The 22,467-nt window shown below is 40.0% G+C and overlaps 3 protein-coding genes across 5 annotated transcripts in view; 1 reads left to right on the top strand and 2 right to left on the bottom strand.

Annotated features, from left to right (window-relative positions):
- Positions 1 to 98: 98 nt before the first annotated feature.
- Positions 99 to 5,373, top strand: LOC144659649 (ras suppressor protein 1-like). The gene is made up of 9 exons (XM_078520135.1): positions 99 to 248; positions 385 to 435; positions 1,420 to 1,487; positions 1,598 to 1,650; positions 1,903 to 2,021; positions 2,795 to 2,877; positions 3,511 to 3,625; positions 4,187 to 4,319; positions 4,723 to 5,373. Exons 1-9 carry the CDS (start codon positions 140 to 142, stop codon positions 4,808 to 4,810), a joined length of 819 nt encoding a protein of 272 aa, XP_078376261.1. The 5' UTR covers positions 99 to 139; the 3' UTR covers positions 4,811 to 5,373.
- A 22-nt stretch (positions 5,374 to 5,395) lies between these two features.
- Positions 5,396 to 9,112, bottom strand: LOC144659648 (lens fiber major intrinsic protein-like). Its single transcript, XM_078520134.1, has 4 exons — positions 8,768 to 9,112; positions 7,817 to 8,049; positions 6,947 to 7,027; positions 5,396 to 5,622 (listed from the first exon to the last, which is right to left on the bottom strand). Exons 1-4 carry the CDS (start codon positions 9,060 to 9,062, stop codon positions 5,404 to 5,406), a joined length of 828 nt encoding a protein of 275 aa, XP_078376260.1. The 5' UTR covers positions 9,063 to 9,112; the 3' UTR covers positions 5,396 to 5,403.
- Positions 9,113 to 9,868: 756 nt separating this feature from the next.
- The window catches only part of LOC144659582 (putative methyltransferase-like protein 24), a 33,281-nt gene continuing 20,682 nt past the window's right edge, over positions 9,869 to 22,467 (bottom strand). For 2 of the 3 annotated variants that reach the window (XM_078520050.1, XM_078520049.1), the window contains exons 3-5: positions 22,105 to 22,429; positions 21,230 to 21,473; positions 16,212 to 18,588 (exon numbers count right to left, since the gene is read on the bottom strand). In XM_078520050.1, the coding sequence (XP_078376176.1) occupies positions 18,313 to 18,588; positions 21,230 to 21,473; positions 22,105 to 22,429 (845 nt within the window). In that variant the 3' untranslated portion in view covers positions 16,212 to 18,312. Of the gene's footprint in view, positions 11,145 to 11,727; positions 11,972 to 12,500; positions 12,823 to 13,751; positions 13,813 to 16,211; positions 18,589 to 21,229; positions 21,474 to 22,104; positions 22,430 to 22,467 lie in introns of those variants that run through there. The other variant, XM_078520051.1, reaches the window with a different exon arrangement.

Genomic DNA, 22,467 nt, shown 5'->3' with positions numbered 1-22,467 from the left:
CTTCGATTTAAAACGAGGTTCGAGTCACGCGCGTTTCCTGGGTCATGTTGTGTTACACTAGAAATAGGCGTACATGACGTAGAAAACGAAAATAACTTTCAAGATTGGAGTCGAACGATCGGCAGACTGAAACCTCAACATGTCGAAGTCCATAAAGAAACTCGTAGACGAAACTAAGGAGCAAGGTTATACAGAGTTAGATCTCTGTGACAGAAGCTTGTCAACTATAGCAGACATACCTGGATTGAGTAAGTGTTTAGGCGATTTTTGAAAACAGAAAAGGGTACATTGGGTGGCCGAGTTGTAGTTCGGTCATACATAAAGTTAAGCTCACTGTTTTAATGTTATGATCGCTTAGTTCTCGTTGCTTTGTTTGTCTTTTAGCCCAATTGAGACACCTGGTACGACTTACTCTCAGTCACAATAGAATAACATGTGAGTTTTTATAGAATTCTACAGTAATCTTTTTTCTTTACTTATTATAAGGGTGTGAAAATGTGGAAATTCTGGGCATACCTTTGAAAGGCCGGGCTGGGCAACGTCCTGTTTCCATCAGTTATACCTTTCAGATGATAAATATGAGATTGTATACTTTGAGTGGAACCTTTGTAGAAACGTATTCTTGAAAGGTGAAATTTATAAACTGGATTTGTAAACCACGTTTGGCTGTAGGGTATACAGTGACCCAGTGTATACATGACTTAAACGTTACTGATTTTATAGTGACATAAACAAAGTTTGCATTCTCACTCAGTCAGTAAGGGCATATAGTACCCATATCGTCAGGTCATGACAAACTGTTATGTGAGCATGTGTACCATGCAAGCCAGAAATCCCAAAATTTGGGATTTCTGGCTTGCACGGCACACATGCTATCCCAAATTATATATTAAAGTCTAGAGTGCTGTTTTAGGCTCTGCCTAACCAATGTGTTATTTAGGGTATCCGGAATGGCTTGCACATTATTTAACTCCAACACATTTCCAAGAAACTTCTGATTGGTCATCAATGCCCGACTCCCTCTACTCATCTGCAGGGAATGATGGTAGTTGTATATTTCATCATTGATAAGTTTCATGCATGGTTTGATGAATACAACTTCCATGATTCCCTGCAGGTGCATGTCATAGAGGTAATCTGGCATTAGAATCAGAATGCAGATGTTTTGGGAAGTTCAGTGAAATTTATATTCTAAAGGTCAGCAATTTTACTGGAACTATGATACATGATTTACGTGCTTGTAGTACATGCTAACTACAAACCAGCTTTATACCCCCAAATCTGGTTTCTACTAGTGCTTCTGTGAAAGCAGAACCATTGTTTTGTAAAAACCATTGTGATGTAAGAGGCCCTGCTGGGTGGAGGTCCGGTTGTTATATTTTTTAGGTAAAAATTTCTAAATTTCTGTTGCTTATTTAGCTCTCCCAGAATCCATTGGTCAACTTGAAAACCTGGAATTTCTGAATGTCTTCAATAATCACATTGAGGTAGAAAATAATGTACAATTGTTACAGCCAGTTTTTTAGTCAGTTTCAATAATCTATATTTTTCTTTTAAAAAATCAAATCATCTCAATGTATCTTTTTCTTTTCTATAGGGGTTGCCCATGGCTCTTGGTGAATTGAAGAAACTAAGACATTTTAATGCAGCGTAAGTATTAGATTATTGATTGTTCTTTGATGTAAAAGTATTGATGTATTGTAGAGGTAAAAGAAAATGTTAATATTTAACGAGCACAGTGAAAGTAAGAACATTTAATGTGCTTAATTTAGTCAAAACGGTAATAATTTGCAGTACTGCCTGATTAGTCTGCATTTTTGTGATATAACATCCCAGTGGGGTTGACTTTTTTGTCTGATTTAACTTCAATCTATGATGTAAGTTTATGTTTGCATTGTTTAGTGTAAATCGACTAAGTTCCCTGCCCAGAGGTTTAGGGACAGCTTCTGGATTGGAAATCTTGGATTTGACATACAACAATCTCAACGAAAAGTCTCTACCTGGAAACTTCTCTGTTATGAGTAAGTTATATGTTCAGTGAAGTGTGTCACACCTTTGATGTTAACATTTTGAAGTTGGTGCTTTATCCGTTTGCTCAGCCAATCAGAAACCAGTTAGCAAAATTGAACTGCATCATCTACAGTGGAATCCTGATTTAATTGAATCAATTTTAATTTCCCTTAGAGGTTTGAGCCTGGGGGCTACTCAGCCAGGTTTTGGGTGGGTATGTGCCACCCAGGTCTCCAAATTTGGACCCATCGTAGAAAGAATTTGCATTTCATAAAGGTACCCCCACTCTAGAAATAGGCCAATTTTTAATACCCCATTGAAGAAATTTAGTCGATTTTCAATAGCTCATTTTCATGCGTTCAAAATAATATTATACCCTGTCTAGGAAACGTCTCGAATATGGCAACCCTGTTCTAGATCAAGAGTCTCAAAAACACCACCCCCTTGGGCAGAACACACCTGTAAAGGTACCTTATTGTTACTTCTTTCGTGCGAACTTAATTTCGCGAAAATGCAACAGGAATATTTCACGGGACTTAATTTTCCTGATTTGGCCAAAATATGAATTAACATAAAAAATCTAATAAAAAACATTAAAATGAATTTTGGCGGGTCTCTTATTTCGCAAATTTTTGAAAATTGCGAAAGTCGCGAAAGCAAAAAGAAGTAAAAATTAGGTATTTTGGGGTAGTACCCTCCCCGTGGGCTTGAGAAATCGGTATTCCACTGTACATGAGGTTATTACATGTAGGCATCTTACATTATCTTACCCTCCCATTTACAGAGCAATTACGAGCCCTCTACCTTGGAGACAATGACTTTGAAACCTTACCTCCCGAGATAGGAGAGCTTAGAAGTCTTCAAGTGGTAAACCTAACAAACAGTTTAATTATTTTTATGTGTACTGTAAAATTTATTTTAAAAATGTGGTTGTGTCTGAATTCCAAGAAAATAACCTCGCCTATGGTTTTTGAAAGGGTGGATAATGCTATCCACTAGATAATTCACTATCCACTGGATAGCGTAGTTTGTTCTGTCAACACTTACACACTGGAGAGCGATTAATCCACCCATAGAACAACTGGCCCTGGGTCATCTTTGTGGGGGGTACAGTTACCCCCAGGGGGAGCCCCAGACTCCCATATAAAAGGGACAGGGATGCTCCTCAGCTAAGGGCTGTAAATCATTGATTGATTTAATTGCCAAGCTAACATTTAGGGTAACGCATGAAGAGATAAAAACTGCTTTCAAACTGTGTCAGTGGTCTAGACTAATCGCGCAAATTGGTCTCCTTCAAAGATTTACGGGTAATTCAAACTTTTAAACAAGCATTCCCATCCCTTTCATATAGGAGTAACTCCCCCCCCCTTCTCCTCCCCAAGGATTGTAGGCATGGGGTTAACCCACAATGGCTCCAATAGTGAGGAGGATCACAGACTGATAGGACTTTTCCATCTTAACTTTGGTTAACATAACCGTAAGTATTTATTTTTGTTACAGCTTGTGCTACGAGACAATGACCTGGTTGAATTACCAAAAGAGCTTGGAAACCTCTCACGACTGAAGGAACTCCATCTTCAGAACAACAGGCTTACTGCCCTTCCTCCAGAAATGGGTATGTTTGACATTGTACAGCCTTGAAAGAACCATCTTTCATGCACAGGCTGTAGTGGCTGTCTGAGCTATTGCCCAGAGAGCTTGCCCCATCAAACTGTACAACAAAAAAGATGATGGTATCTTTTCACCCCACCTTTCAAGGTGATATCACGTTTTTATAAAGGCTAAGTTGTTTACTCAGGTGATTTTTGATGCGATTTTTGTTGCGCTTTCCAATGCAACTTTTGTAGCACTCCAGCTCGCAATGAAAATTGCAAGTTTGAAGTAGTGGCAATTTCACTGCCATTTGTCGCCGCAATGTCATGGGAACAAATCGCACTGAAATCACTGCTTGTCTTCTCTTGTGATTTTTATCACGGGCTTGAGTGGAGCAAAAGTTGTATTGGAAAGCGAGACAAATCGCATCAAAAATCGCCCATGTAAACAGGCCTAAAGGCCTCCAACCTTCCCATCAGAAGGGACACTTAATAAAGACATTTAATATTGACGTATCAAGCAATCTTCACTGTCTTTTTTAAATGCACAACAACTGCTTGTAATGGTGTTGTCTTTTTTGAAGGTGAGCTTGACATGGCCAACCCTCGACATGTGTTCAAAGCAGAAGGGAATGCCTGGTTACAACAGCTTGAAGATCAAATTGTACTGGGGCCTTCCCATGTGTTTGAGTACATCAAAACTGATGGATACAAAAGGTTAGTTGAAGAAATAGAAAGTGATGTTTCAAGTATACACGACACATGAATTTGGTTAAAATTTGTGTGAGAAACGGAATCATGACCCCCCCCCCCCCCTGCTGCCCTCTTTCTAATAAAGACTTTAATAGAAACAACTTGAATTCAACCCTTTTCTTTGGACAAGCAGTTCTCAAATTTTGCTTGCCCAGGGCAGTCGTGTGCCTTCCTCAGTTTGCATGCAGGCAGATGACTTGCCTGGGCCCTTGGCTATCTGACAAGTAAACATGAAAAGTTACTTGCCCAGGAAATAAATCAGCTTGTCTTGGAAGACTAAACGAAACTTTTTTCGAGGCCTGCTAATCCCCCCTAACTTTCTTTGCCCCTGTACAAAACTACTGCTCTTTATCTTGTTTCTTCTTAGTTTGTATGAACGTCACATTACGTCAGGTGTATCTCCTCCACCCAAAAAAGAAAAGGAGAAGACAAGGAAGAGAAGCAGACTAAAGTGATGTCACATGCCGTCAACTGTGGTCGTAACTTGATATCGCTGTTACTGTTACATAACAGAGCCACACATTTGAAACACGAATCTCTTCAAGAGATTTAATTTCAAAATAAGAAATATAAAAAATTTACAAATGTAGCAAATTATTACTGCGATGAGACAAAAATACTTATTTTTTTACATCTTGTCAAATAGGTTCACTTGTTTTCTATATTTTTTTAATCTCAAAATTTGTAAATAAAAAATGGTAGTGATGAAACAAGCATCTAAAAGCTGCATTTTCCAAACTGTATAATATATTGCTTTCAGCTATTCTAAATGATATTACAGTCTGTGTAAACTTCAGCAGTAGGAAGATTTGTGCAACCAAACCAATAAACATTCAATATTTTTTTACAAAGTGAACTTGTGTTTAGTTATTTCACAATTGTCAATAAAAGCTACTGATTAATGTACAACTTTGATGAAAACTGCAGTCTGGGTTGTCAGTTCTCAGTAAGGGATTCCTGGCAAAAAATATTGGTGCCTGTTTCCATACAAATTAAAAATTAACTGCACACAACAATGTCTGTAGTTAGGTACGACTTGTATAAAATGCTACACAGTTGTCTTCAGTTCATAAGGAGTCTGTGTTTGTATGTTGTACTTTCTTGGAGGTTTTCCGTGGTCATCTTCTGACTTGTCGGGTTCTGTTCTGTCCTTGAGTTCCCTTCCTGTGATGACAAGGTCATCTGCAGTAGTGACAGGAAAGTTGTTTGCCACGTGGTAGATTCCTGTTGCTAGTAGTGCCCCAATAATTGGGCCAAACCAGTAAACCTAGAGACATAAATAGCTGATCACTGCTACAGGCTTTGATTTGAACACCTGTGATACCTACAATCTTGGATAACTGAAATGAAAAATTTAGACCACCCCTCCCCTCCCCTCCCCTCCCCATTTCAGTGATGGAAAACTGGTATTTTGGTTTTAGCACAAATTCATTTGATTGGGGGGGGGGGGGATGGGAGGGATGGGGGTTTCACCAATCTCTTTAGTCCATCCAAGATTGCAGGTTACGAATGATTTGTAGTATGACAAAACATGCCTTGGTCTATTGCCAAAGTTGATATGTATGATGCTTAGTCAAGTTACAAGTGTACATCACCCTCAGTGAAACGAGATGGAGCAAAGTCGCAGAAGGTTGGCAATTCGCTTTTTTCACGATCCCATAATACATCTTGTTTTATTTAAATAACCCCCCAAAATTTTTGCATAAGCATTGTTTTCAATTTCTCTGGGGACGATTGCACGTCACTGTAAATCCCAAGAGAAATTGAAAACAATGCTTATGCAAAAATTTTGGGGGGTAAACAAGATGTATTATGGGAACGGTGAAAACAGCGAATAGCAAATATTGAAAAGAACTTAAGAAAGTCTAGGTTGACTGCTACTTGAAGAATTTTCAAGCACTGTAAAGCTCCCGGGGGGGGGGGGGGAACTCCGGCTTGTAAATGACGGGGATGATCAAAGGATTTTTTTGGGTTGGAAATTTTCGAGTCCGGGATTTTTTTGGGTTGGAAAATTTGGCAAGTATTTTTTGGGGTGACTTGATTTAAATAGGGGATTTTTGGGGGTATTAAAAACGAACTTGGCTCGTCCTTGGCGTAATTATGGTATGATGAATAAACAAACATGAGCGTTCAATTTTTTATGGGTTTTTTTGTGTTGTATTATTGCTTCTCCTCACAATTTAGGGTTAATTTGACAAGGGATTTTTTTGGGAGGTTATATTTGGTCCAAGGATTTTTTTGGGAGGTTACATTTGGTCCAGGGATTTTTTTGGGTAATGTCGGAAGACTAAGGGATTTTTTTGGGTCTCGAGTTTTGCCTCCATTCCATCATCCCCGACATTTACAAGCCGGAGTACCCCCCTGGGGTAAAGCTGTCAGTGTTTACAAGTTCATAATAGATTCAAATGATTTTTTTTAATTTTGCCACTCCTAAAACTTCGGTGAGAGACCATTTACAAATCCATTTTTTTTCTTACTCTAGTTTCCCATCCCCTACCAAGTACATACCGGTAGTACTGGTGGCATTATGCATACACATGCTAAAATTTATATTTCAATGTATAGATAATTTGAAGCTGTTGAACACTCACCCAGTGATTGGTCCAGTTGTTTGCAATGACAGCAGGGCCAAAGGTACGTGCTGGATTGATTCCACAGCCAGTCACCGGGTACTAATATCGGCATAAGGCAAAAACAGAGGATCAATGGATGCTTCATGAAATTACATAGTAGATATCCAATATACATGTACAGTAAATCACAGATCAGTCCTAAACTTTTGTTAGAGTCAATATACAATTACCCCTTTCCAAAAACTGGAGACATTAGAGAAATTCATGCAGTCAAGATATGCTTAATTCATATTTTACATATTCAGACTGATTTATTTCTAGGTAAAAGGTAAAGTCTGCGTCGGGCCAATGTGACCCATCTTGCCAGAGCTTATCCCAGTTTCCATAGCATTAAGTGACTAGAAGCATAATAATTTTACACTCCCCCCCCCCCTAAGTAGAATGCTACCGGTAGTAAATTGCAGGGCTACCCCCAGCAATGAATTCCCTGCACACAGTTTTACACCTGTGTGCAGAGAGGCCCTGCAAGAGTAAAGTGTCTTGCCCAAGAACACAATGCAATGACTCCAGCCAGGCCTGGAACCCAGACCACTCGATCTGGAGCCCAGCATGCTAACCATTAGGTCACTGCGCCTCCCATGAGGGTCTATAATAGGGGGTTGTTCATTCTGCAAACCACCATATTTTGTTCTTCCTAGACCGCAAACAGGTTTGGTTTTTTTCCTAAAGACCGAAACCACCATAATTTCTTGATCGCAAACTGTCACATAAATGTGAATATATCCGCAAACCGACACTCAAAATTGACTTAAACCGCCAAACTTCCACAGTACAATAGTCCCTCTCCAGCCTCTCCCATGAATTATAGCTAAGTGCTGTTTTAATTACCGCAAACAAATGGCATGCAGTGACAACCAGTCCTATCACTATGGACGCTGGACGATCGACTGTGGTATGTCCTCCATCTGAACATGCCAATACAGTTAATGTCACAGCCAAAGTCATCAGCAACTCCACTCCAAACCCAACAAAAGGTGACACTGGCTTAATCTGTGTCACTCCTAGCAGACCACGGCTCTCATAAGGAACAATGACATGAAGCAGTCCTGCTCCGATAATAGCTGGGTACAAAACAATAGTACAGTGTCAGATGTGAATGAAACTTTAACATTTAAAATTACAAAAGGTTATTTCTTTTTGGAAAAATTCAACCACCAGAAAATGAACAATATTTTCTTCTAATTATGGGTAGTTAGTCACCAGGATAATTCCTCAACTCTTAAAACATGATGACCCCTAGTTTCAAAGATAATGATAAATGTCTGCCCTCTCTCAAATCCAATATTTTCTATACTGACAGTGGTGCTAGAGAAGTTTTGCAGCAACTATCAGAGAACTGTACATTGAGCTACTCCAGTTGTATATAGTCTTTAAAAGACGGCGATTAAAGAACATGAAAGGCACTTTCTTCCTTAAGCTTAAACTTACGAACTAAAATAGTAACTTTAAATTAAAACACAGTGTCATCGATGAGCAAAAACTCGCCCGCAACCTCTAACGAGAAAGGACGAAAGTGGTATTGTGGTATTGTTTCTCGTTCTTTACTTCTTTTAACTACACTTCTAGAGACCCTGTTTCACCTGCATGCAGTAACTCCAAACAATCCCTCTTTCCTCAAAGAAACTTCGAGCGAGAAGTGACTGAAAAACGCCGCAGAAAGGAATTTGCACGGAGCGATAAAGTCGTTTTCACCCTGGAGATGATAGCATTTGTATCGTGCTGTTAAATCTTTAATATTAAAAGTATTAAAGTAAGACAAGAATAAAACAAACCTATTACCTCCAATAAGTTGCGCTAACACGTAACACAGAGCTCTCTTCGCTGATAGAGTTTTGTTCGCTGCCAAAGCAGCAGTTATCGCAGGGTTGAAGAAACCACCGCCAAAACAAGTCGAGATGTTCACCAAAAACGCGCAAGAAAAACCAAAACACAAAGATACATTGAGGACGTTTGGGGTTGTTTCTTGTTGCGGCCAGGTAATTGTTGAACCACACCCAATAAGAACAAAAAGCATCGAGCAGACGGCTTCTACAACAGACGAAAGGAAAATGGTCACAATTTTGTGCCATTGCATCTTGACGTTTTGACAGGGCGCTTCGAGAGAAAAGTGTTGTCACTGTTATGGACTTGTGGTCGAGTGACAAGGTCGGTGATCGCGTTTTCGCGGTATTTTATTCCTGCATTTTGATTGGCTAAGGGTACGTCAATTACAGGAACGAAAATCTCCGAAGATTTTCCGAAGATGCTCCGAAGTATTCTACTTTCAGTCAACAGCTGAGCTAGCGCTCTCCACAGTGACTTGCGATTTTTACTTAAGAGTATTGGCCAGTCCCGGCCAGCCGATGCAGCTCATGCAGCCCTCAAACAACAACAATTTTCCGAGTCGACGCGAGGCAAAAACTATCAAACTCGATATAGCCATTTTTTTACGTTCTCGCGAGATAAAAAAACTTACAAAGATTGTCCGTACAGGAGAGAATCTTGCAGAACCCCGGCCACAAATATTTCAAATAAACATATTTAAACATGGTTAAAAATGCAAACTGGAAGAGGGCAGACCACTGAGACCAACTGTCTATTCAGTTATACAAAACGTGTTGAACTTGTGAGGACCGAAAACAAATCCATCTAGTCGCAGGGTGGTGGGCTTGAACTCGGGAGTTCTGGTTTACAACACCAGCGCCTTCAACACCAATGCTGTCTTTCTTTATTTTTTAGGGATTCTGTATTCTCTATGCTTCTATTTAATTTTTTAGATTCTATATTTAAAAACACTCCAACACTATGCTCTATGTTCAAGACTTTTCCGATTCCATTCAACTCATCTTGTTGGTAGCCATCAAAAATGCAGGTTTACTCTCTAAAAAAATTATTATTTTTTATTTATTTTATTATTGGTATTGACAATCTAGCTATCGTTGAAGTTTACCACCTGAGATCTAAGAATAAAGACCTGTATCGTGAAATGAACAACATGGAGGCGACGTTACTCCTTGACTCAATGCTCAGTGCATTGCAGGCATATGACAGGAACGCTAATTTCTTAACCGAAACGAAGCTAAACGAAACAAAAATCTTGTCAAACGTCAAGTTTACTAAGTTACAAAAAAAACCTGGGGGCTAACCTGATAATAATTATTATTCCCTTTTCATTGCATTTGAATCGTTGGCGCATTTGGAATTACCTTGTAATTCTCAAGAGAGAATTTTTCAAATAAAATATCGAGACTGTCATTATCATTGTGTTAGTAAAGCGCCATGCTATTTTCTCTGCTAAAGACGTATAGTAAAAACCCGCGAGTAAGAACGTAATTTTTTCAGGTTAGCCTTAACAGGTTCTTACATAAATGGTAGTTAACACAAAAGGTTCTTAATAGGTTCTTATTTTCTGAGGAAAAATTTACATCGTTGCTAACAGAACTTTTAATGATATTCGGCCTCTAATGGTATAAAATTTGCATACCACACAAGTGGTTATGAATGAAGCACTAATCATTCAGAACATAACATAATATACAAGTACAGTAAAGCCTTGTCCAAACTTATTTTCCCAAAAGTAAACATTTTTAATTAATCAATTTTAGAAAATAAGAACCTGTTTTCAAATTTTAGGCTAAATAGGTTCTTATAAAAATGGGGTCTAATTTGCAAATTTTAGCCTAACAGGTTCTTAAATGTTAGGTTCTTACTCGCGGGTTTTTACTGTATTCCTTTTCTTACATCCGCTTTGCAATAGTGTTGAGGAAATATGTGACGTTGAGGGCAAAACCCCTCACCCAACCCTCTCTTGATTATAAACCCAGAAGCAATACTTCTAGGTAAATCGACAGATAAAGTAATTGAATCCACAACTTTTGCAAAATGCAAAAAACTTTCAATTTAAAGGCAAGTTCACGAGGTTCGAGTTGATATAAGACATTTCCCAGCATTCTTGGCAGTACGGGTTTCTTCTGGAGTGGTATATTCTGAAGCCCTGTCTCTCAAGCCACTTTGCTATACTGTAGTACTGTCGCAGAGCTTCTGGAGTGTTTATGATCACGTGATATTCTACATCGAGCTGTCTCACATACTTTCGTAAAGTTCCCTCGGCCAGCATGTGACGTAAGCACTTCCATTCATCGGATTCGATGTCCATTTTCAAAATATCGATTTCTCTCTGTGAGAAAAAATCATATTGTGAGTCAAACTCTCAACTCCTTACTTCATATCTTAAATCATTCTTGTCTGTATGATTGACTGACTGACCGTCTAACCAAACCTCCTTCAACTAACGAACGAATAACCGACTGACTGACTGACTGACTGACTGACTGACTGAGTAGCTAAAGTACTGAATGACTGACTGACCGGCTGACTGAGTAGCTAACATTCTCGACCCCAGAGCTCTTCTCTTTTGCGCATGACTGCGTGAAAAAGACAATAGCTCTGGGGTCGAGAATGAGTAGCTTACTGAGTGACTGACCGACTGACTGACTGACTGACCGACCGACTGACTGACTGACTGACTGACTCATTGACTGACTGAATGACTGACTGACTGACTGATCGACTGACTGACTGACTGACTGACTGACTGACTCATTGACTGACTGAATGACTGACTGACTGACTGACTGACTTACTGAATGACTGACTGACTGACTGACTGACTGACTGACTGGTTGCCCGCATGTCTGAGTTTGACTCAAAACAACCTCAGTGTTTGATAGACTATGACTAACTACTTATCCATGTATCACCTGAGCGTGTCCCAGTTCCTCTATAATCGCTGCCAGCGTTCTTGTTTTCCATGTGCTCTTGTCAAGCGGGTCTGCAGACAGAGCATTTTTGGCTCCTTCTTGATTCACATTTGACAGACCAAGATTATAGAACATCACGCCGGCGCTGTGGTTATGGTCTTCTTTTCCCATGGAAGGATCAAAAGCAAACACTTTGCAACCATAATTGGCCATCTTTTCGTCAAAGGAGAAGTCGTCACCTGTTCTGTAAGACGTAGCAATCAAAAAATGTTTGAGTAAATGTAAACGTTAAGACCATTACAGTCTAGGGATAGAAGAAGCCAGATAGCACATCATTGCCAACGTGGGTTCTACTCTCCCCAGGATGGGATGCCAGTCCATTTAAAGGTTGCCACGCAGGTAACGCGCGCATTTAATTCGCCAGTACCCATTCATATACCTGGGTGGAGTGGGGCAATGTGAAAATAAAGTGTCTTGCCCAAGAACACAACGCAATGACCCCGGCTGGGCTCGAACTCAGACCGCTCGTTCCAGAGTCCAACGCGCTTACCATTGGGCCATTGTCTTCCACAGGGTTCAGTAAAAAGGTACGCAATTGGAGACGTAAATTAGGATTAACGAAATATATAGCTTATGCTGCTTTTGGAAGTTAGCTGAAATTTAACAAACTTGCTCGCTCCTAAGATACAGCAACTGTCAGCAGCTAAGTCAAAAACTTCTTCTTCAAGACAGGAAAAAAGAATATATGTATTTACTTAAAATAATTGCCTTACCCAAACGAGTAGATGACACACCATCCAGGAAGTAACATTACTTCCTCGTCAAAGCAAACATACCACATTCCATCAGGACCCAAAGGACGAGGTGCTCCGTGGGGTCCCTGTGGCAAGCCTCCTATGCGGCGCACGTCGGAGCACACAGCACCCTGAGATGAAAGAGCCCTCATGAGCCTCTTCATTTCGTTTCCAGTGGGAGGTTCCTCGACATATGTAAACATGCTTGGAGTTGGCTGTGCAGATGTGGATGTCCAAGAAGGCTTGAAAAGAGGAAATGAGACTTCTTTGGATCCTGTTGTGTCAGTTGCGTTGTTGGATCCTGTGTTATAACGTACGTTAGTTTTACATATGTTTCTGAGGCGCGTTTTAATTAGCGTAGAAGAGGTTATGATGTGAGTGAGGTTATTAGCTAAAATGTTGACGTCCAAGCTTAGCTGCGGTTAGCTCTTGTATAAGACATTGAGGCTTATGATCATGGCAGTTACTGTAACAAAAATGTTTGCTCTGGTTTTGCGTTCGCTAAGATCTGTTACTGATTTTAAAAAAACTCCTTCATCGCGCTCTCGTCAAATCAGAGCAAATATGCTTCGACCAATTAGGCAAAAAATTTACTTTGCTTAACGTACGTTTTCCCGCGCTTGGCACCGATTGCACATTTTTGCGTCGAGTTCTGATTGGCTTATTGTGCTTTTTCTATTCGTTGTGATTGGCCGGATGTGATTAGGAAAATGCAATGAACCAATGCAATCAACGCAAAGGCAACGCAATACTTGGAAAGCGCGGGAAAACGTGTAATAGATGGAACCTGTAAGCGTTGAAACTGACTGTCTGCAAGCGCGGGAAAACGCCAAGCCAGTGAAATCATGATTGGTTTAGCTTACTTCTAAATGGCTGAAAAAAGAAAGAATCTTTATTCTGATTGGTCATGGTTTTGTTTGTTTTTAAATCACTTATAAAATGTTGTAAGGTGAACACTGAAGCAAAACGAATGCAAACACATAGTCAGAACACCTAGTCAGAAACGAGAACCGCGAATGGTCTTTTTTTTTTCATTGCCATTTCACTGATTTCCTTGCGATGCATTCTCGTCAGTCATAGTAAAACATTCTATACCGCAAGCAACCCGATTTACTGAAGTACAACAAACGGAAGCTTTCAAAAACAAGTCTTTCTTGCTTTTTAAACCTTGCATCGCCTCTCAAATTTTACGCCATACAATTTATTTCTTGTGTTGACCCTCTCACTTACCAATAGTTTCTTCGTTGCTTCTCCTTGTCTCATAAACATTCTCATTAAAAAATATGTGGACCTGTTAAAAGTAATAAAGCAAAGGGCAGGCAATGTCGTCTATTTTTATAAAAAGCCTGATTTTAAGAAGCCAAAAATATACTTAAGTATAAATTCTTCCGGCCATTGAAAATTCAAGCTGAGAATTAATCACTGGGTTGTAAAATAAACATAATTAAGTCACACTCTTTTCCGGCTTCCCGGTAATAATGCTTTTGGCTAAGAGATTTCGTGCCAGATTATCCTCCGATATACCCGTCGCATTAAGAGGCTGTTTATTTACAAAACGACTTCACTCAGTAAATTGGTATTATTTTGTCTAGATGAGGTTAAAAACAGATAACTGACTTAAAATAGCCCTTAATTCCTTTGATAAATTGGGTCAGTTTCAACACCACGCCACGGCTAACTAGAAAACAGCTGAGAAATACCCCAGACTTTTTGGAACAATGGCCTAAAACGTAGGCTTGAATAAATTACCTCATAATTTGGTAACATTACTCGTAAAATTGATAGTACATTCATAATACTGCTGGAGCATTGCGATTCTTCTTGTTGGTCCTGCTCGTTTAGATATCAACTTCTCTAAACTTCAGTGAATTTCGCAATTAAGCCCAGGCCCAGCCGAACGACATGCAACGATTATTGTACTTGACCATCAAAAATTTTTGCGTAGAACAAATCCAGCAACCTCCAAAAGCACACAACAAGTCAAAGATTATGGAGAAAAGTCTCGAAAGAGATGATTCACACTTACCACCCTGGGGGGGAGGGGCTAGTAACATGGTTATGACTGCAATGGTTACCACGACACTACCCACAATCCAACGACGACGACGATATCGCTCAGGAAACATGCTGAAAGGTAAATAACATGGTAAAAATAAGAAAACGTGCAGAAATAAATAATTTTCGCACGAGCTCTCTTTTCCAACCAATCAAGAACGACAAATCTAAACCGATCGTGACTTGCTTAGGCGCCTTTTCCCGTGCTTCAGTACCGAGTTGTGTGTTTTTACTTCAGGCTCGATTTTGTTTGGTTTGTTACGTTATTTAGCTTTGCAATTTGATGTTATCAAGTTTTTTTGGTAAATTTGGTTTTATGAAAGTCAACAAGTGAAACAAAAACTTCGTGTAATGTGCCCTTCAACCATCCAGAATGGCCGTTTTTATACTAGAGACGTGTTACCCGTCTGGACGAGCTTCGGCAAAAAAAATTCGTTGTTCGTCTGGTTATGCGTCTTTTGTATATAAAAGACGGGCATAAGACGCGTTACTTTCGTTATCCGTCTTTCAAGACGCATTTCGAAAAGTAGCTCGTCTAGACGGGAAACTCGTCTTGTGCCCGTCTTTATACTGGAGACGCATAACCAGACGAACAACAAAATTTTTGCCGAAGCTCGTCCAGTAGTAGTAAAGTGTCCCCAATTAGCTTCTGTAAGCTTAACTTGATACTTATAGTATAGTATAAAAACGGCCATTAATGTTTGCAAGACATAACACCCATATTGTTGGGCGAAAATACGTGTGGATCACTTTTGTAACCACATGGTACAATAAGCGAGCGCAAGAGAGGATGAGGATCCTCTCTTGGCGAGCGACTGCCATCCCTGTTAAGACTCAGTATGTTTTCTCAATGACTGTTGGTATGGTCAGATAGAGTTGGTAACATCGACCTATGGCAGAGATGTGGGCAAACTTCAACGCGAATCAACGAAGGAGGCTATCCGGAGAAGGAATGGAAATGGCAAGGTCACACCCTACGGAAGCCTTCTTGTACCATCACCAGGCAAGCTTTGACCTGGAATCCTTAAGGGGGTCGAAAGAGAGGTCGACCATGGAACACCTGGAGACGTCCGCTATAAGCAGAGATCAAGTCCATGGGCAAGAGTTGGTACCAGCTAGAGAGGGATGCACAGGACTCGACAGGAGGCTATGGTGAGAGACTGTTGTTGGCCTATGCTCCTGAGCTGAGAAGGAGTGAAGGGCTAACTACTAACTACTACTACTATGTTTTCTCAAAAAGACCAATCTGTTAAATGTAAATCTGAAGTTAAGAGAGATAACGTTCTATATGTGTGGTAAAACGGCAGAGGTCAGGGCAAGAAAGATACAGTTATATATGTAAAGCATGTTGTTACGGTTTATAAAAACACAAACAAAACAAAACCAACCGTAACATTAGAGTCTGGGCTTAAGAAGAAGATTCTTAAAAATATTAGGAAACTTAAAGTTTCAGCTTCGATCTTTCGTTATCTCACCACATGGAGCGCTTGATGTTATTTTCGAAGTCACAACAAAGCTCCTTATAATTACGAAAAACACAAACAATATAACAAAACAATCAACTGTTATCCACTTACCTTGAAATATTCTGGAGGAAAACCACGATTTATAATCCTTTCATTTCAGTTTCTAACGCCACGTAAAACACGAAATCCCAACTGCATTCGATTTTGTCAGCCGCTATCGAAGCCCCCACGTTAATTTGTCCCACTGCCCGAAATAACACGCCTTACTCCACTTCACATAAGCTTTTGGCTCCGATTAGAAATATTCACAAATCCTTCTTCCAGAAAAGTAGCTTCGAGCAGTCAGTTAAAAGTCTTTAGCCAGTCTCAGCTTAAAACCCTATTAGCAAAAATCTTAGTAAAACGTGTAAGGTTCGCACGCTGTGGTATTTTCTCCAGTCCTTTGTTTTAAGTAAATCGGTACCTGTAGCCACTGTTACGTGAAATGTCTTTATTACAGTCACAAACAAAGAGACAATATATAAGACGAAACCAGCAGACATTCCGTCGGTTTACCAACAGGTATCAACTTGATGAAATAGCGACAGGCTAGCCTGTTCCAGGCTCTCGATAGTTGGAGGAGAGCGAAAAAACGCGGGCGAGCAAGGAAAAAAGCGAGGCGGGACGTTGCCAGCGTTTCTCGCTCTCTCCAAATTACCAAGAGCCTGGAACAGGCTAGCGACAGGCTGGAATATGAACCGGATTTTACTTACTCTATTCCCGTAAGTTACACGATGGTAAACGTCAGGAAATTTCACTAACGCCGAAATTAAAATACAATATCTCGTCGCTCAATTTCTCTATATTGCTGAACGTCAGTTTTTCAGTTAAAGCTATTATATTGTAAAAAAAAAAACTCATAAAGATCGACCCGTCTTCTTCAATCGCTTAAATCTGCAACCGACTGATACCTTTTCTTGGTGTGAAAGACATCAAGTGCTCCACTGCGAGCTTTTAAGGATTTTATAAAGACAGCTCCTACTCAAACAGTGAAATGAGAAAAAATTTAACTTGCAAGAAAGAGTACTATTACAATGAACATATGCAAGAATCTCCTCAAATATCCACAAAGCACAAAGATGTTTATCACAAATATATTGGGGTGGGTGTTGATAGGATGAGGGGCGACGAGTGACAACTGTTAAAAACATTTTGTCGGGAGAAGAGAAGATTTTTGCCGGGAATCTGGAGACTCGAAAAATTTCACCACAACCTACATGTAGAAATAATATAAGAAAAAGAAAACTGCGGAAAACAATTTTTTCTGCCTCATTCTCGTAACAAACTAAAGACAGTTAATTTTTAAAACGTTTGGATATTCATATTTTTTTTTTGAGACATCGATAACCTTCATATACTGCTCACCTACCATGCATTCAGCCTACGTCCCTCCCTCCCTTTTTTACTCGGGGGTGGGTACCGCTACACGTAGGCTACTATGCACTACTACTATACACGTAGGCCACTATGCATTAAGAGAAAAAGAGCATTTTATATAAAGTTATTACCCAAAACCAAACAGTTATCATACGCGCAGTGTTTTGCCGATCAAAATTCACAAAAAAAGAAATGTTCTTTCATTTTTCGTAAAAATATCACCTTTGCACACACTATTTCAAACTAAAATTACTGCACCTAAAAAATATCTTGGACACACCTTCACTACAAGTGTGATAAGTAGGTAACCAAAGACATAGTTACATCAAAATAATATCATTTATAAAATTTTGTAAAAGTTTATAATAAGTCTTGGCTTATCATTTTGGGGCTGAAGCTTAATAGAGTGAGGGATCAAATCAAGAGGCGAAGGCCTTACAGAGCTTTTATAAATAAATATGTATATTTTCCACTCATTATCAAATATATCAAATTGACCAGTTCTTTGTAATATGTTAGCATAACTATATTAAATTTAACTTTAATTTCAATTATCAATATATTTATAACCGATAAGTTTATTTTAGTGATATAAACCTCAACATACTGTGTCTTTCAGCATTGTAAATTCCTCGCACAGAGAGATGACGAGGTCCAAGTAGGAAGGGTTAAATTTTTACCGGCTCAAGAGCCTCTGTGCAGGCAATCTTGTACCTTGAGTTTACGTTCCTTACTGTGCAAGCTTGACGAAACAAGCTCGTTTCCTGACCACTGGTCAAGGGGAACCGAGACCCTGGGTACGAGGTTGTCATGAAGGCAGTTGCTTTTTAATCCTGAATCCACAACTCTTGCAATCAATTTAAAGGCAAGTTCACGAGGTTAGAGTTGATGTAAGACATTTCCCAACATTCTTGGCAGTACGGGTTTCTTCTGGAGTGGAATATTCTGAAGCCCTGTCTCTCTAGCCATTTTGCTATACTGTAGTACTGTCTCAGGGCTTCTCGTTCGATCACATGATACTCTACATCGAGCTGTCTCACATACTTTCTTAAAGTTCCCTCGGCCAGCATGTGGCGTAGGCACTTCCATTCATCGGATTCGATGTCCATTTTCAGAATATCGACTTCTCTCTGTGGGAAAGATCATAACGTGCGTCAAAATGAGAAACATTTTATCAACTTGTTTACTTATTACCGACTGAGACTGAAAATAGAAATGAGGTAGGGCCTGTTGATTGATTGACTGACTTATTGACTGACTGACTGACTGACTGACTGACTGACTGACTGATTGTCTGACTTATTGACTGACTGACTGACTGACTGACTGACTGACTGATTGTCTGACTTATTGACTGACTGACTGACTAACAGTAACAGTTACAGTAAATCTGTATTGTGCCTTACACTCCAAAGGGAGGTATTGGTCTAGTTACAATAAAGGTGTTATAGCAACTATGCTAACAAATTACTTAATAACATGCACTTGAATTACAATGCAGACGTTTATGATAATAATTGAATTATTAATTATACAACTATTTATTGATATAAGTTTCAATTTAATTTTTTTTTTTTCTTTTTTGAAACACGAGAAAGATATATTTAGATATGATTCTAGAGGTAGCGTTATTCTCTAATTTAAGAAGGTACATTATTTTTTCATGATCAGTTAAATCTGCAAAGCGAGGATCAGTTTGGGACACGGTGGAATGAAGCTCTTTTCTAACATCATTATACCCTTTGCAATACATTAAAAAATGCTGTTCGTCCTCTATGTGGTTTTCCTTACATACCAAGCACTTTCGTTCTTCAACTGGTACGGGTGCTCCTGCATTTTCATATTTTCCAGTTTGTATGCGTAGGGAATGTACCCCTAATCGTTGTTTAGTAATACGTATTCGTTGCGCTGGATTTTTAACTGTAGTGAGATACTCTTCTAATTGGTAGTCCTTTTTAACTTCTTTGTGTGTGAATTTTTCTCAAGAGCTAACTGACGTGCAATTTCGGACCTGACGTGCAATTTTGGAAATAATTTTTTCTTAACCTATGCTTAATTTTAGAACAAGAATTCGTTGAAAGTTGTTGAGCTGATATGTCATTATCGGAGTGAATTCCTAATGCTTCGTCATTATTGAATAAACTAACAGATTTAGTATGTCTTTTGGCGTAAAGAAATGCATCATTTAATAAAGGATTAGTTATCTTATGTTGTAATCTTTGAAAATAGCAGAAGATAGATGCTTTTATGTCTATTGCTAAAGGGTATCGACCTAGTTCTGCTCTACATGCTACGTTTTCTGCATACCATGGTACATTTAATGCTTGTTTACAAAACTGGATGTGGACTTGTTCAATTGTACCTTTATCGAAATGTGTTTTGTATGATAAAAGTTCTGGTCCCCATATTTCACAACCATACAAAAGTATGGGCTTAACAAGGGCATCAAAAAGTTTATTTCGTATCACAATTGTTGATGAATCAATGTTGGATAGAAATCGTTTAATGATAGAAATAAAGGTGTAACGACCAGAAGATGTCATTCCTATGCCTAGATATGTTTGTTTGTCAACAAACATTAAAGTTTCATTTTCGTATTTAAAATATTTTTTGTGTTTGTTTTGACCGTTACCACTGAATACAATGATGTTTGACTTTTTGGTGTTTACTTTTAGCTTCCATTCCTGAGCGTGCTTATGAATAACGTCAAGTGATTGTTGCAATCCTTCTGGAGAATCGCTTAATACTAATAGATCATCTGCGTACTAATAGATCATCTGCGTCTGACAGACAGACAGACAGACAGACAGACAGACAGACGGCCGACCGACCGACTGGGTGACTGACTGACTGAATGACTGAATGACCGACTGACTGACTCACTGACCGACTGACTGAATGACTGACTTACCGACTGACTGACTGACTGACTGACTGACTGACTGACTGACCAACTGACTGAATGACCGACTGATTGACTGATTGACTGACTGAATGACCGACTGACTGACTCACTGACCGACTGACTGAATGAATGACTTACTGACTGACTGACTGACTGACTGACTGACTGACTGACTGACTGACTGACTGACTGACTGACCAACTGACTGAATGACCGACTGATTGACTGATTGACTGACTGAATGACTGACTGGCTGACTGACTGACTGACTGACTGACCGACTGACTGAATGACCGACTGATTGACTGATTGACTGACTGAATGACTGACTGACTGACTGACTGACTGACTGACTGACTGACCAACTGACTGAATGACCGACTGATTGACTGATTGACTGACTGAATGACTGACTGGCTGACTGACTGACTGACTGACTGACCAACTGACTGAATGACCGAATGATTGACTGATTGACTGACTGAATGACTGACTGGCTGACTGACTGACTGACTGACCGACTGACTGAATGACCGACTGATTGACTGATTGACTGACTGAATGACTGACTGGCTGACTGACTGGCTGACTGACTGACCGACTGACTGACCGACTGACTGAATGACCGACTGATTGACTGACTGACTGACTGACTGACTGACTGACTGACTGACTGACTGACTGGTTGGTGGCTGGCTGGCTGGCTGGCTGGCTGACGGACAGACGGACGGACGGACGGAAGGACGGACAGACAGACTGACTGGCTGACTGACTGAATAAATAACTGACTGACTGACCGACTGAGTTTGATTTAAAACAACCTTAGTGATTGGCTGTCTATGACTGACAACTTATCCATGTATCACCTGAGCGTGTCCCAGTTCCTCTATAATCGCTGCCAGCGTTCTTGTTTTCCATGTGCTCTTGTCAAGCGGATCTGAAGACAGAGCATCTTTGGCTGCTTCTTGATTCACGTTTGACAGACCAAGATTATAGAACATCACGCCGGCGCTGTGGTTATGGTCTTCTTTTCCCATGGAGGGATCAAAAGCAAACACTTTGCAGCCGTAATTGGCCATCTTTTCGTCAAAAGAAAAATCATCACCAGTTCTGTTAGTTGTAACAATCGAAAAATGTTTGAGTAAATGTAAACGTTAAGACCATTATACTCTAGGGATAGAAGGAACAAGATAGCTCATCATTACTGGCGCGCGTTTTACTCATCGTGGATGCGATGCTAGTCCATTGCAAGGTTAACCCACCCTCCCCTCAAAATTAAATTTGTTGGTACCCAGTTAGACACCTGGGTGGAGTTAGACACTGTGAGAGTATCGTCTTGCCCCAACCTTGTTCCCAGGACTTTTTCCTTTGTAATTTGGAAGGGGCAGGAAATTAACAAGGGAAAAACCCTGGGAACTAGATTGGTCTTGCCCGAGGGCAACATACTGACCCTGGTTAAAGACCCCGGCTAGGACACGAACCCCGACCGTCCCATCCCGGAGGCAAACGCGCTAACCATTGGGACACCGTGCCTTCCACGGGGATCAGGGAAAGAGTAGGCAATTTAAGATGCAATTTAGGATTAATGAAATATAGCTTGCGCTGTTTGTTGAATTTAGCTGGAACTTAACAAACTTGCTCGCTCGTAAAATAAAGCAACTGTCAGCCGATAAGTCAAAAACTTTTTCGTCAAGACAGGAAACAAACTTGTAGGAATTTTCAATTAAAATAATTCCCTTACCCAAACGAGTAGACGACACACCATCCAGGAAGTAACATAACTTCCTCGTCAAAGCAAACATACCACATTCCATCAGGCCCCAAAGGACGAGGTGCCCCGTGGGGTCCCTGTGGCAAGCCCCCTATGCGGCGTACGTCAGCACACACGGCACCCTGAGTTGAAAGAGCCCTCATGAGCCTCTTCATTTCATTCCCATTGGGCGGTTCCTCGACATATGTAAACATGCTTGGAGTTGGCTGTGCAGATGTGGATGTCCAAGAAGCCGGCTTGAAAAGAGGAAATGAGATTTCTTTGGACCCTGTTGTGTCAGTTGCATTGTTGGATCCTGTGTTATAACATACGTTACATATGTTAGGCGCGTTT

Source organism: Oculina patagonica, chromosome 7, assembly GCF_052425735.1.
Source record: "Oculina patagonica isolate OP01 chromosome 7, crgOcupat, whole genome shotgun sequence".
In the NCBI taxonomy this organism is placed as follows: domain Eukaryota; kingdom Metazoa; phylum Cnidaria; class Anthozoa; order Scleractinia; family Oculinidae; genus Oculina; species Oculina patagonica.
The sequence above is the reverse complement of the archived record's forward strand: the minus strand, read 5'-3'. Positions and strand labels throughout refer to the sequence as shown.

Coding starts and splice junctions, on each gene's coding strand:
- LOC144659648 (XM_078520134.1), bottom strand. CDS start 9,062: ATGCAATGGCACAAAATTGTGACCATTTTCCTTTCGTCTGTTGTAGAA. Junction 8,050..8,767: donor GTTAGCGCAACTTATTGGAG/GTAATAGGTTTG, acceptor TTTTGTACCCAG/CTATTATCGGAGCAGGACTG. Junction 5,623..6,946: donor ACAACTGGACCAATCACTGG/GTGAGTGTTCAA, acceptor TTATGTCTCTAG/GTTTACTGGTTTGGCCCAAT.
- LOC144659649 (XM_078520135.1), top strand. CDS start 140: ATGTCGAAGTCCATAAAGAAACTCGTAGACGAAACTAAGGAGCAAGGT. Junction 436..1,419: donor CAGTCACAATAGAATAACAT/GTGAGTTTTTAT, acceptor TTGCTTATTTAG/CTCTCCCAGAATCCATTGGT. Junction 2,022..2,794: donor TGGAAACTTCTCTGTTATGA/GTAAGTTATATG, acceptor TCCCATTTACAG/AGCAATTACGAGCCCTCTAC.